Source organism: Micropterus salmoides, unplaced genomic scaffold (genome assembly GCF_014851395.1).
Source record: "Micropterus salmoides isolate LMB-PRFRI ecotype aquatic unplaced genomic scaffold, ASM1485139v1 Ms_hic_scaffold_21, whole genome shotgun sequence".
Lineage (NCBI taxonomy): Eukaryota > Metazoa > Chordata > Actinopteri > Centrarchiformes > Centrarchidae > Micropterus > Micropterus salmoides.
The window spans coordinates 27514440-27526725 of record NW_024041262.1 but is presented as its reverse complement, the minus strand read 5'-3'; the positions used below and the strand labels follow the sequence as shown (position 1 = coordinate 27526725).

Sequence of the window (12286 nt, the reverse complement as noted above, 5' to 3'; positions counted from 1 at the left end):
TAAAGAAAGTAATCGTTAGCTGCGGACCTGAGCTGGATTCATTCAGATCTTTTGCTCAGTGAAGAAAATGCGCAGAAGCTCAGGTGTCGTATTTCAAACGTCGTCCCCGCAGGGCCTGAAGTCGACGCTGACGGACTACAAAGCCGCCACCTACATGATCGTGTGCCAGCTGGCGGTGAAGGTGGTGATGGAGGCGAGTCTGGTGGACACGCTCGCCGTGCACATCAGCAAGTCTCTGCTCAAAGAGCCCACGCTGGCCAAGGAGGGTCTGGGCTGCCTGATCGTGCTGCTGCAGAACCAGAAGGAGGGCGCCGCTGGGCCCAGGTAGGACCACTCAGACACGCCCCCTGCAGGTGTGACCCCTCCCACACGGGGACGGGGTTCGATGGCACCGTCGAGCGTTCAGTTTAACTCCTCCTCTCTCCTGCAGAGCCTTCAGCCGCCTGAGCTCCATGCCCGCGTTGGTTTCCACGCTGCAGGTCATGGCGGCGTCTCATGACGTCAGCCCTCTGCTGCGCTACCTGCTGCCCCACCTGATCCACGCCATGTTCACCTGCAGCTCAGGTGAGAACCGTGTGAGGCCTCTGCTGATGTTCTGCAACAGGAAATAAGGTGGAATCATTTTCATTAGTACTGTTTGTGTTTACCTGTTGTTCTCACAGGTGAGGCCGAGGCGGCCGAGGTCGGCGTGTTGGAGTCCATCCTGCGGTCCGTTCCTCTGACCAAAGGCCTGGACCAAACCGTGGCTCGGTAAGTTCTCCTCCTGTTTCTTCCTCTCTGAGACCAGAGAGCCGTTGTGGACCAGCAGCGCCCCCCTTGTGTCCCGTAGACTGAGTCTTGCCGTGTTCCTCTCGCAGTTTGCTGTTGGACCAGTACCTGTGTCAGACCGAGCTCTCTGCTGAACACGCGTCGGCCCTCGACCGGCGCCTGCTGCCTCTGGTCCGACTGTTCGAGTCCAGGTGGGTCCAGCAAACACCTGCACCTTTTTCATTTACTGTTTCTTACTGAAACGATTCTCTTCGTCATGATGCTGATATATTTTCTCACTAGCTGTTCGGTCTGGTTATCATTTAGACGATTAACTAATTAATTACTCAATTGTGTGTTTCAGATATATTTTTAACTGTTGTCAGATTATTGATCACCGAGGGCTTATTGGTGCATGGAAACACATTTTAATTATTGATTATTCAGTTTTACCAGGCTAACATAATTAAAGCCAGGTGTTTATTATATTATTTATTTATTTAAAACCAAACTGAAGGTGTGGAAACTTTAATAAATGACTTCAAGGGTTAATTAATTCAAGTCCGATAACGATTTCCTGCCCTCGTTACCTGTGAGACAAACAAACTTTTCTGTCGCTGGGATTTGGTTTTTGAAGAGATGGAGCAGAACAGTAAACGTCAAATATGGCGGTAACTAAATATAACGGTGGATTAATCTGATAATCTTCAAGCACAAAGATCTCAGCTGTCAGGATTTGTGTTTTTAGGTTTCCACTGTTTTCTGTCACGAATGAAGAAAGATGTCGGCTGATTGGTCGCTTTAGTTACAGTACATTTTGAAACGTGACGCTGTTCATCAGCTTCACTCGTGTGTTTCTGCCCCGTCAGATACGGTGGAGCTCTGGACGGCGTCCTCGCAGGTCACGTGACCGACGTCGGTAGCTCGGAGCGGAAACGCCTCTTCCACCAGTTCCTGTCTCTGTCGATGAGCAGCGGGAAGTACCAGGTAAGCCTGCCGCTCTCTGACCGGCCGGCGTCGGCGGCCTCTGCTCTCTGTATCAACCGCAGACCCGTTCTGTCTTTGTGTGTTTCTCTGCAGATTCTGGGCGACTCGGACACGTCGCTGCTGCTCAGCCTGAAACACCCGCTGCCGTCGGTCCGAGTCTCCGCCGTGGAGCACCTGATGGGCATCATCACCTCCGGACAGGTGCGACAGAGAGCTCCTGCTTTCAGACAAAGTTCGATCACTGCAGCTGATTGGTCTACTTCAGTATCCAGTGATAATAATAATGATGCTTTTTAAAACCATTTTATAAAGTGCTTTCAAAGAAAACCGAGAACAAGATGCACGACAAAGCAACAAAACACTGAATAAAATTAAAAATAAAGTCAAATAAGATCGGGAAAAGCTCTCCTATAAAAGTATGTTTTAAGAAGGGACTTAAAAGAGTTCACTGACTCAGCCGACCTGATTTCCTCGGGCAGGCTGTTCCAGAGCCTCGGGGCCCTGACAGCAAACGCTCTGTCCCCTTTAGTTTTCAGTCGAGACTCTGGAACAGACAACAGACCTCTGCCCGAGGATCTCAAGGTACGTGCTGGTGTATGGGACTAAAAGGTCAGAAATATAACAAGGCGAGAGGCCATGAAGAGCTTTAAAAGTGATCAATAGAATTTTAAAGTCAATTCTAAAACATACTGGGAGCCAGTGTAATGAAGCTAAAATAGGAGTAATGTGGTCATATTTCTTTGTTCTGGTTAAAAGCCTGGCAGCTGAGTTCTGGACAGTCTGGAGTCCATCAATAGATTTTTGGGTTAAACAGGTGAAAAGGCTGTTGCAATAATCCAGGCGTGATGAGATGAAGGCCTGTAAAATGGTCTCGGTGTCCTTAAAAGTTCGAATTTTAGCTACATTTCTAAGCTGGTAAAAACACGAGTGCTGCTCGAAACTGAAACTACTGTCAGAAGCAGAGACTTTGATGTGGTTCACCAGGGAACCAGCAGATGGCAGTACCTGCTGGGACCCGATGACCAGGATCTCTGTTCTGAGTTCAGCTGCAGGAAATTATTTGACATCCAGTTTTTGAGGGTGCGTTCCAGTAATCGTACTACATGAGTAGTATCATTATGGGAACTGAAAGTCCACGCTTGAGACGAGATGACCTCTCAAATAGAAGTTAGACAAAGAATAGTGATGATGATAATAAAAACGGGGCTTTAATATTCACACGGTTCATTTCACCCCTTTTACCACCTTCCATCTTTATTCCAGACTTTTTAACCTCTTGTTGTCTCGGTCGTGTTTCCTCTCGGCAGCAGCAGACTTTGGAGGAAGCGTTCCTGAAAGACGCCGTCGAAGAGCGTCTGCAGGACGACGTGCCGGAGGTCGCAGCCGCCGCTCTCAGAGTGCTGGAGGTCAGTGAGCCGGGTAACTGGGCGGGAGGTTTGGATGCAGCCCTTTCAAATCAGCAGCGGCCCCTGTAGGCCAGGCGGGACGCCGGCGAGCCGCTAACTGTTGTTCCTGCTGTTTCAGGTGCTGATCGATGTGTTGGCCCCCGAGGACACCGTGTCCTGTTTACTGTCGCTGCTGCACAGAGTGGATCTGTCGGTGGCTGAGCGCTGGTCAGTGAACTACACACACAAAACCTCCTCGGCTGCGACTCTCAAATCTCTAAAGTTCTTCTAGAGAAGAAAAGTTTGAGCTTCCTGTCCGACTCTGTGTCGTCTCCTCCAGGCTGCCGGTGCTGACGGAGGCGGTGCGTCTACTGTCTGACCCCCGGCTGGGAAGGGGGGACGGCGAGCTGTTGCAGAGGGCGGGCTGGAGGCTGCTGCCCCTCCTGGTGATCTCCTCCAACCATCTCGGCCTCGCCTCCTGCGTCGCCCGATCCTCCATCATCAGCCAACACCCGCTCACCCTGAACTGGGCTCGAGGTGAGCGAGTGAAGCGGCAGAGAGTTCACGTTCAGGGAATCTGGACGCCGTTAAATATCATGTCAGGTTCATGCAAACGTATAGACGTCGTCACTCGTGCTGCCCTTTCCCACGTCTTTAAGGCTGCAGGTCAGTCATTTACATTTTTATTTAGCCGTAAATGAAGGCGGTGAAAGCTCGTGCTCGTGCAGTAGAAGGGAAAAACACTTTTAAACCTTATTTTGGGGCAAAGTCATCAAAGTGTTTGAGATATTCCTGCAGATTCTGCAGGTTTTATGGGGACCAGAGAAAGAGCATCATGGCTCTCTGCCCGCTCATTCAGAGAGAGACCTGATCCGGTTAGTCCCAGATACCTGACGCCTCACCAAGATGGCCGCAGAGTGGCGAGACTTTGCTTTAACACACGGTCTGTGTGGAGAGGCGATACATTGATGATGTTTCAGCTTCAGCGTCTTCTTCTGTCCTCGCAGAGCTGGACGAGGTGATGAAGCGGAGCTCTGAGCCCGACTTCGCGGGTTTGGCCGACCAGCGTCTCGTCTCCACGCTGACCAAGAATCTGGCCAACATGGAGCACTTCTGCAAACGGGACGCCGTGAGTTTGTGTTTGAGGCTTTTACCTCTGTTAACTCACCTGCGCCTACCTCCCGGCAGACTGTAACTCTGTCCCTGCGTTTGGCCTCAGATGGAGAAGCTGGCTCAGGCGGTGGAGCTGCAGCGGGGCTCCGGCCTCAGAGGGAGGGCCTCCTTCCTGGTGCTGACCCGGACTCTGCTGCTCGGCCTCGGCGAGCTGAGCGGCACCGAGCACCTGCTCGCCGCTCAGAGGGTCTACCTGATGCTGGAGCCCCTCCTGCTGGAGGTCTCCAGGGACGCCGACGCCCAGGTCAGACCAGAGGAGCAGGTCTGTCCGGAGAACCTCCGTTCATAAATCCTTTCATACAAAAAGTACCAATGCTGCGCTGAAGCAGCTGGCTCTGACGTGTTGTCGTGTTCTAACAGGAAGAAGAGCGCCGCGTCGTCGTGTCTCTGCTCAGAGACTTCATCTCCTCCCTCAGGTGTCACGACACCTCCTTCAAAGGTAAGAACCTGGTCCTGCAGGCGCGACAGTTCACCCGAGGAGACACACAGCACGCTGTTCTCTCTCTGCCAGGTGACGTGTGGTGGAACCCGGAGAAGCTGGACACCAACACCTGCTGCTACCTGGGACTCACCTGCCGCCTCTTCAGCGTCGTCATCGGCGGCGCTGGCGAGGGGCCGGCAGCCGGCGGCTTCAGAGAGCTGATGAAGCTGCTCATCCAGGTAAGAGGTCACTTCCAACGCTGACACAGTTCCCCAGGCTAGCTGTTTCCCCCTGTTCCCAGTCTTTGTGCTAAGCTAAGCTAACCAGCTGCTATCTGTAGCTGGGGGGGAGGGGGAGAGGGGGAGGGGGAGGGGGAGAGAGGGGGGAGGGGGAGGGGGAGAGAGGGGGGGAGGGGGAGGGGGAGAGAGGGGAGGGGGAGAGGGGGAGAGAGATTAAAGTTGAGACTCACCGTCACGTCCAGGTTCACCTGCGCGAGCCGCCGATGCTCTTCAGGTTCCTGTGCGTGCTGTGGGGATACGGCAGTAACCATGGAGACCAGCTGGACGTGAAGGTCGGCCCCGTCCTGCAGACTCAGGCTCTGTACGTGGGCAGGGCCCTGCTGAGCGCCCAGCCGGACGCCACGCTGGAGGAGCTGGCCGCCGCCGACTCACCCGGTAAGAAATCTTTGGTCCAGACTGAAGAGATGGGTTCTGATGTAATGTGGACTCCACCTGCACCAGGTCTTGACTCTGTCTCTCCCCCCTAGTGGTCCCGTCCTTGCTGTGCTGCCTCAGCTCTCCGGTTCGGGAGGTCCGGAGGGCGGCCCTCGGCGCTCTGCTGAGCCTATCGGGAGCCGATGCTTCTCCCTTCCAGCCAATCACAGAGAGGCTTCTGAAGACCTCAGAGGAGATCATCGCCGACCCTCGTACCTGAGCCAGGTGAGTCCGTTTCACCGGAAGTCTGATCTGAGATCAGTTTAATCTGCAGGGGATGCAGTGTTCGTAGAGGAACAGTCACTGAGCGCGCTCTGTAACCTGCAGGCTCTGGGCGCGCTCCATGAGGAGTGTCAGTCTGTGAAGGTGAAGACGCAGCAGAAGAAGCTGCAGGCGTCGATGCAGCAGCTGCTGCAGAGCGTTCAGACCTCCTGCTGCCCGTCCTACACCGCCGCCGGCCTGCTGCGAGCGCTGGGACACGTCAACGGACAGGTGAGAGCCGGAGCACACCTGCACATTCAGAGTGAAACCAGGAGCAACACTGATGCCTCCTCCTCCTCCTCAGTCCGTCCTGTCTGCCCTGCTTCCTGTTCTGGACCGGCTCCTGGAGCAGAGCGGCCCCGACACCCCCACCGTGCTGCGGGCCGAGGCCCAGCTGATGCAGCTCGTCCTGGGGAAGTACAACGAGGCGTCGGCCCCCCTGCTGGCCAAGGACCAGAACTGTCTGGATCTGTTTATCAGAGCCCTGAGGACCTCAACCCAGCACCACCCCGACCTCCCCAGCTGCCAGATCATCGCTCTGGAACAGGTCAGCCGAACCCGAACTACCCGGCTAAAACCAGGGTATAAAAACTGTGTGAAAACCCGGGTTTGAAATTAGTTTAAACTGGATTTAAAATCCAGGGTTAAAGGGTTGCTCCGCTGAAGATGCTTCAATTCACCGTTTTATAATTGTTCTTATGTTTCTGTATGTTGTCCGCTGTGTAGCAGAAGTGAGTCACAAAGGGAAGGTTGTCTCCGTGGCTGACGTGTCTCTTGTCGTGTCTCTGCAGGTCACCAAGCCGTTCTTCTCGGCCCTCGGAGACGAGTCGGTGCAGCAGAAGCTGCTGTCGGTGATGTTCGACCTGCTGGTGGAGAGCAGGAGTCCGCTGGTGTCCAACACCGTCGGCAGCGTTTTCAAAGCGGTGAGCAGAGACGACAGTAACGGCTCCTTCTGCAGGACACGTGTCTGCCGGCCAGGAGGACTTTTTACACCAGTTTCTGCTGCTGATGCAGCTCCATGTGCAACACAGGCTCTCAACTGATCCGGGGGACGTCCCCGCAGAGAGACGCTCCTGTGTCCCCCGCAGAGAGACGCTCCTGTGTCCCCGCAGAAAGACGAGAGAGACGCCCCTGTGTCCGAACAGAGAGATGCCCCTGTGTCCGAACAGAGAGATGCCCCTGTGTCCGAACAGAGAGACGCTCCTGTGTCCGAACAGAGAGACGCTCCTGTGTCCGAACAGAGAGACGCTCCTGTGTCCCCCGCAGAGAGACGCTCCTGTGTCCCCCGCAGAGAGACGCTCCTGAATCAGAACAGAGAGACGCTCCTGTGTCCCCACAGAGAGACCAGAGAGACGCCCCTGTGTCCCGACAGAGAGACGCCCCTGTGTCCCGACAGAGAGACGCCCCTGTGTCCCCACAGAGAGACGCCCCTGTGTCCCCACAGAGAGACGCCCCTGTGTCCCCACAGAGAGACGCCCCTGTGTCCCCACAGAGAGACCAGAGAGACGCCCCTGTGTCCCCACAGAGAGACGCCCCTGTGTCCCCTCAGGGAGACCAGAGAGACGCCCCTGTGTCCCTCAGGGAGACCAGAGAGACGCCCCTGTGTCCCCTCAGGGAGACCAGAGAGACGCCCCTGTGTCCCCACAGAGAGACGCCCCTGTGTCCCCTCAGGGAGACGCCCCTGTGTCCCCACAGAGAGACGCCCCTGTGTCCCCACAGAGAGACGCCCCTGTGTCCCCTCAGGGAGACCAGAGAGACGCCCCTGTGTCCCCACAGAGAGACGCTCCTGTGTCCCCTCAGGGAGACCAGAGAGACGCCCCTGTGTCCCCACAGAGAGACGCCCCTGTGTCCCCTCAGGGAGACGCCCCTGTGTCCCCACAGAGAGACGCTCCTGTGTCCCCACAGAGAGACGCCCCTGTGTCCCCTCAGGGAGACGCCCCTGTGTCCCCACAGAGAGACGCTCCTGTGTCCCCACAGAGAGACGCCCCTGTGTCCCCACAGAGAGACGCTCCTGTGTCCCCTCAGGGAGACCAGAGAGACGCCCCTGTGTCCCCACAGAGAGACGCCCCTGTGTCCCCACAGAGAGACGCCCCTGTGTCCCCACAGAGAGACGCCCTGTGTCCCCACAGAGCGACTGAGACGGCCACTTCTCTTTTGAGGACACAACATAGTTTGAGGTGAGTACTGAGGGTCTGAGATGGGACTGGGCGATGTGGACCACAAAGTCCTATCAGACCATGTTGCTGCCGTCTCTCGGTCGTGTCTCTTTGCTCTATAGAACATCAGAAAAATCCGGCCCCACCTCACTCAGCACGCCACCCAGCTGCTGGTCGAGGCCGCGGTTACCTCTCAGTATTCGTTAACTCCTACTGGTGTCCCGAGGGATCTGCCGTCACTCATAGATCTCACTTTACTGATGCCTGTACGTTGTTCCTCATATATACTGAAACTGGGAGAAACGGAGTCTGGTCATGTGACGTCAGTCCTCAAACCCTGATTTCTTTTTAACAGATCGCTGTTGACGGTCAGCTGGTGGCCAATGAGCTCGCTCCACCAGAGAAACCCAAAGTCAGCGTGACGGTGCAGCAGACCCGCCGGAGCAAGATGACCCAGAGGTGAAGTTCACTTCAGTCAGAGGAACCACTGGTTCTGTTCACATGTCAGCAGATTAAACTCACGTTCGCTTCAGTGGGAAGAATCGAGGCAGCGAAGACCTTGAGCTTCTCTGTTTGGTGGAAATGAACGACGTTATAAAGTTGTGTTTTCCCTCGTTAGGAAACCTCAGGAGAGCGGCGACGGCGGTCCAGAGGGGGGCGCTGTGTCGTGGCAGAGGGTCACTCTGATCCTGGAGCTGCTGCAGCACAAGAAGAAGCTGAAGAGAGCCCAGATGCTGGTGCCGGTTCTGTTCTCGCTGCTCGCCAGGTAACATCGGTTACTCGTTTAACCTAAGAAAGCAAATGAACAAGTGAACAGTCCAGAGAAACAAGTGATCGAATTTAAAATTCGTACCTTAAATAAATGACTGGATCCACAGAACACAGGGTGATATGAAGGTCTGTGGCGGACAATATTAAAAGGAAATAATCTGAATCTGAAGTTAAAGTCAGTTTGTGAATTTCACAATAACAGTTGACATATTTAACGATGCTGGTGTGTTGCGTCCTCAGGAGTCTGGAGCCGAGTTCAGGCGACCACACCAACATGGAGTACACCAAGCAGCTGCTGCTCAGCTGTCTACTCAACGTCTGCCACAAGCTGTCCCCTGAAGGAGGCGCCGTGGGGCCCGGTAGGTCATGGGGGGGGGGGGGTCAGCTCCACCAGAGAGCAGACGTTAAACATCACAGCAGTTACTGAGCGACGTGACGTGAGGTCTTTGTTTCTTCAGACGTCCTGGATGAAGATAAGTTCAGCGTGGAGCTGGTGGTTCAGTGCATCAGGGCGTCCGACATGCCGCAGACTCACCACCACGCCCTGCTGCTGCTGGGCACCGCGGCCGCCATCTTCCCTGTGAGTGAAAACAGCCTTCTGATTTCTCCCCAAGAAACTTTATTTCATTTGACCTTTCCTACGGCTGACATGACACATTTAAAGGTTCAGTGTGAGAGATTTAGCAGCATCTAGTGGTGAGAGTTGTGAACTGCAACCATCTGTCCAGTCTACCACTGCCCCTCCCCTTTCAGAGAGCGCAGGATGGCTACGGTGGCTGACGCAGCACAAAAGGTGTCTCTTCTGAGACAGCAGAGAGTGGCCAGTCAGGAAATGAGGGTTCTTTAGGTAGATTTATTAAGAAATTATATTTACTGAATTATTCTGTAAAACCAGACGTGACTGACTCTGACAGACAACATGGAAAATGTGAATCACTGTTTCTGCACCACAGTCCTTCATAAACCACACATTAGATAAAGTTTATACAAACCCTGACAAGAGAAACACGTTGATTCTCTCTGTGCTGATGGACCCTCGCCAAAACTGCCCGCCAATATCTGGCCGGCTGCCGGATTACGGTGCTTTGATAGCTGCTGAAATAGATCTGCCATGACAGCGACAGTTACTCACATAATCACTTCCTCTTTAATGGTTCAATGGTACAAAATAAAAGCACGAGAAGCTTGTTTACTGTAATGCTTTATTTGGATTTGAACTCCGGTGAGCTCGGAGAATTACTAAGCTCGTCTATTAAACACGAGAGGCGTCGCTGTTTTATTTTTGTTGGCCAACTTTTGAATTGATCCTCAAACTATTTTTTGAGGTTTCTCCTCGGAGATTTGAACTGAGGGTTTTGTATTGAGCGCTTACTGTATAATACACACTGATGATGTTATATTATTTAATGCCATGACTTGACTCTCAAATTATCTTTCTCATACTATAATAATTTGATATTTCATCTCCACCACTGCTCATAATAATAATTAAAGCATCATCTGATTTCATCATAACACCGGTCTGACATTTCTGTCAGAAACCTTTAAGCTGTCGCAGCGTCTTTCTATAGTTCAGACGATGATTAACTAGTTGAGTATGAGACTCTGAGAATGACCGACACGAGTCGTCTCCTCCACCCTGCAGGAAAAAGTCCTGCACAACATCATGCCCATCTTCACCTTCATGGGCGCCAACATCATGCGGCTGGACGACGCCTACAGCTTCAGAGTCATCGACAAGACGGTTCAGATGGTCATACCCGCTCTGATCAAGGTGAGGCTCCGTCAGCGTGGGCTGACCAGGACTCTGTGGTTAACGCAAAGCGGCGTGAAAGACGGATTCCATTTCAGAGTTTTGAGTGATAAAGACACCGAGTTGATCGCAGTCTGGTTTATTTCCTGTGTTTTGGTGCGTAACTTTGACCTTTAACTGTCTGCAGGCGCAGCAGCTCTCTGACGGCAGCTCTTCGGCTCACGTGGACGCTGTGGTGACCAGGATCGTGCACGTGTTCGCCGATGCGCTGCCCCACGTGCCCGATCACCGGCGGCTGCCCATCCTGGCTCAGCTGGTGACCACGCTGGGCCCCGCCCGCTTCCTCTGGGTCCTGATGCTGCTCCTGTTCAAGCTGCACGCCACGCAGACCGCCAGCTCTGTGAGCGAGAAGGCAAGGCGTCGCTTTGTTTACAAGGCATTGTGGGGAGCGGTTTCACGTGCGCTGTAGTAACCTGGTGACCGCGTCGTGTTGGAATGGCGCAGCAAATGAACCCGGCGTCCTGTCGGCGTCACGTGGTGGTTTTGTTTTTAGATGTTTGCGTGTGTGTTTGCAGGACGCGGCTCTGGAGAAGGACGTGGACTTCTGGATTTCTCTCTGCTGTCAGTTCGAGGTGAGCGACCAGCTGACCTCCCTCATCAACATCCTGAACTTCCTCCTGCAGCTGCCCGACGACAAAGACGACGGTGAGACACAAATCTAAACTCCAGCGTGGTGAAGCTTCTGCTTCTGAAGCCTGCTGGAAGATAATTCCTGTTTCCTGCTGAATGTTGTACAAAGTTTCACACTTTGAAGACGTCACTCAAACTGTGATGGATTAATAATAACTAATGAACAAGAGTCTTTGTGCAGAATTTAGACTTCAGCAGACGTAACTCTGCTCGTCTCCGTCCTCTGCAGCTCCGGCGAAGCGCCCGGCCGGCCGGCGAGGGGCCAAGAAGACGGAGCAGCAGGAGGAGGAGAAGGTGGAGGAGCTGATCTTCAGCGTGGAGGCTCACAGCAGCAAAGAGCTGCGACACTTCAAGTTCCTCTCCGTCTGCTTCACGGCTCAGCTGCTCGGCTCGGCCAGCTTCGTCGGGAAGGTGGGTGACGTCTGAAAAGCAGTGAAGGTTTAATCCCAGAAATCTGAAGTAACAAATAAACACTGAACAAACTTTAATACGTGTAAAAATAAAAAAACAAACTAGAATTCAGTCGCTAAAGATGACGAGACTTTTGTAAAGTGAGTCTGCAGCTCTTCACTCTTTAGTTTACATGATCTGCCCTGTTGTTGTAGGACTGGAGACGTTTTAAACTTGCTGAGCTTCTAAGTTTGTTCTTTCAGACCGTGTGTTTGTTTTGTTTTGGTGAAGATGACACGTTTCCTTTCTGCGCTCTGTCGTCCTTCTGACCTGAACTCTTATTTAGTTAATATAAAAACAGTTCTTGGCCTCGTGCCGTGAACTGAGGACAACCAGTGGAAACTCTGAAAGACTGATGAATAATTGTACTCATTTTCAAATTAATATTATTTTGATTGTTTGATATTTTGGTAATTGTTGCTTTATTTTTAAATTTTACATTTGATACTGATTCTTTTTTACTTTTTTTTTTATATTAATGAATTTATTTTTTATTTTTTGTCTATTAACACACACACGTTACTGTTTTATTTATTTACTTTAATATATTATTTCATTTTCTAACACACACACACGTTACTGTTTTATTTACTTTTATTTTTAATATTTATTTTTAAATAATTTTGATTTATTTTTATTAAAACACGTTACCGTTTTATTTATTTACTTTTATTTTTTAGTATTTTTAAATAATTTTCTTTTTTATTAAACACATTACTGTTTTATTTATTTATTTATTTTTAAATTTTATTTTTATAGAAATTTAATTTTTATTAACA

At 52.1% G+C, this 12286-nt stretch overlaps 1 protein-coding gene across 1 annotated transcript in view; it reads left to right on the top strand.

Moving 5' to 3' along the window:
• Positions 1-12286, top strand: part of LOC119915862 (HEAT repeat-containing protein 1-like) — a 29431-nt gene that overhangs the window by 2316 nt on the left and 14829 nt on the right. The window contains 27 exon segments of the mRNA XM_038735645.1: positions 113-324; positions 431-564; positions 663-750; positions 858-959; positions 1617-1734; positions 1828-1935; positions 3042-3140; positions 3259-3347; positions 3460-3656; positions 4127-4248; positions 4339-4554; positions 4653-4731; positions 4804-4952; positions 5195-5387; positions 5480-5632; positions 5635-5651; positions 5754-5918; positions 5992-6234; positions 6479-6610; positions 8199-8302; positions 8463-8609; positions 8855-8973; positions 9073-9194; positions 10260-10388; positions 10555-10779; positions 10943-11072; positions 11287-11468. Of these exon segments, the coding sequence (XP_038591573.1) occupies positions 113-324; positions 431-564; positions 663-750; positions 858-959; positions 1617-1734; positions 1828-1935; positions 3042-3140; positions 3259-3347; positions 3460-3656; positions 4127-4248; positions 4339-4554; positions 4653-4731; positions 4804-4952; positions 5195-5387; positions 5480-5632; positions 5635-5651; positions 5754-5918; positions 5992-6234; positions 6479-6610; positions 8199-8302; positions 8463-8609; positions 8855-8973; positions 9073-9194; positions 10260-10388; positions 10555-10779; positions 10943-11072; positions 11287-11468 (3774 nt within the window).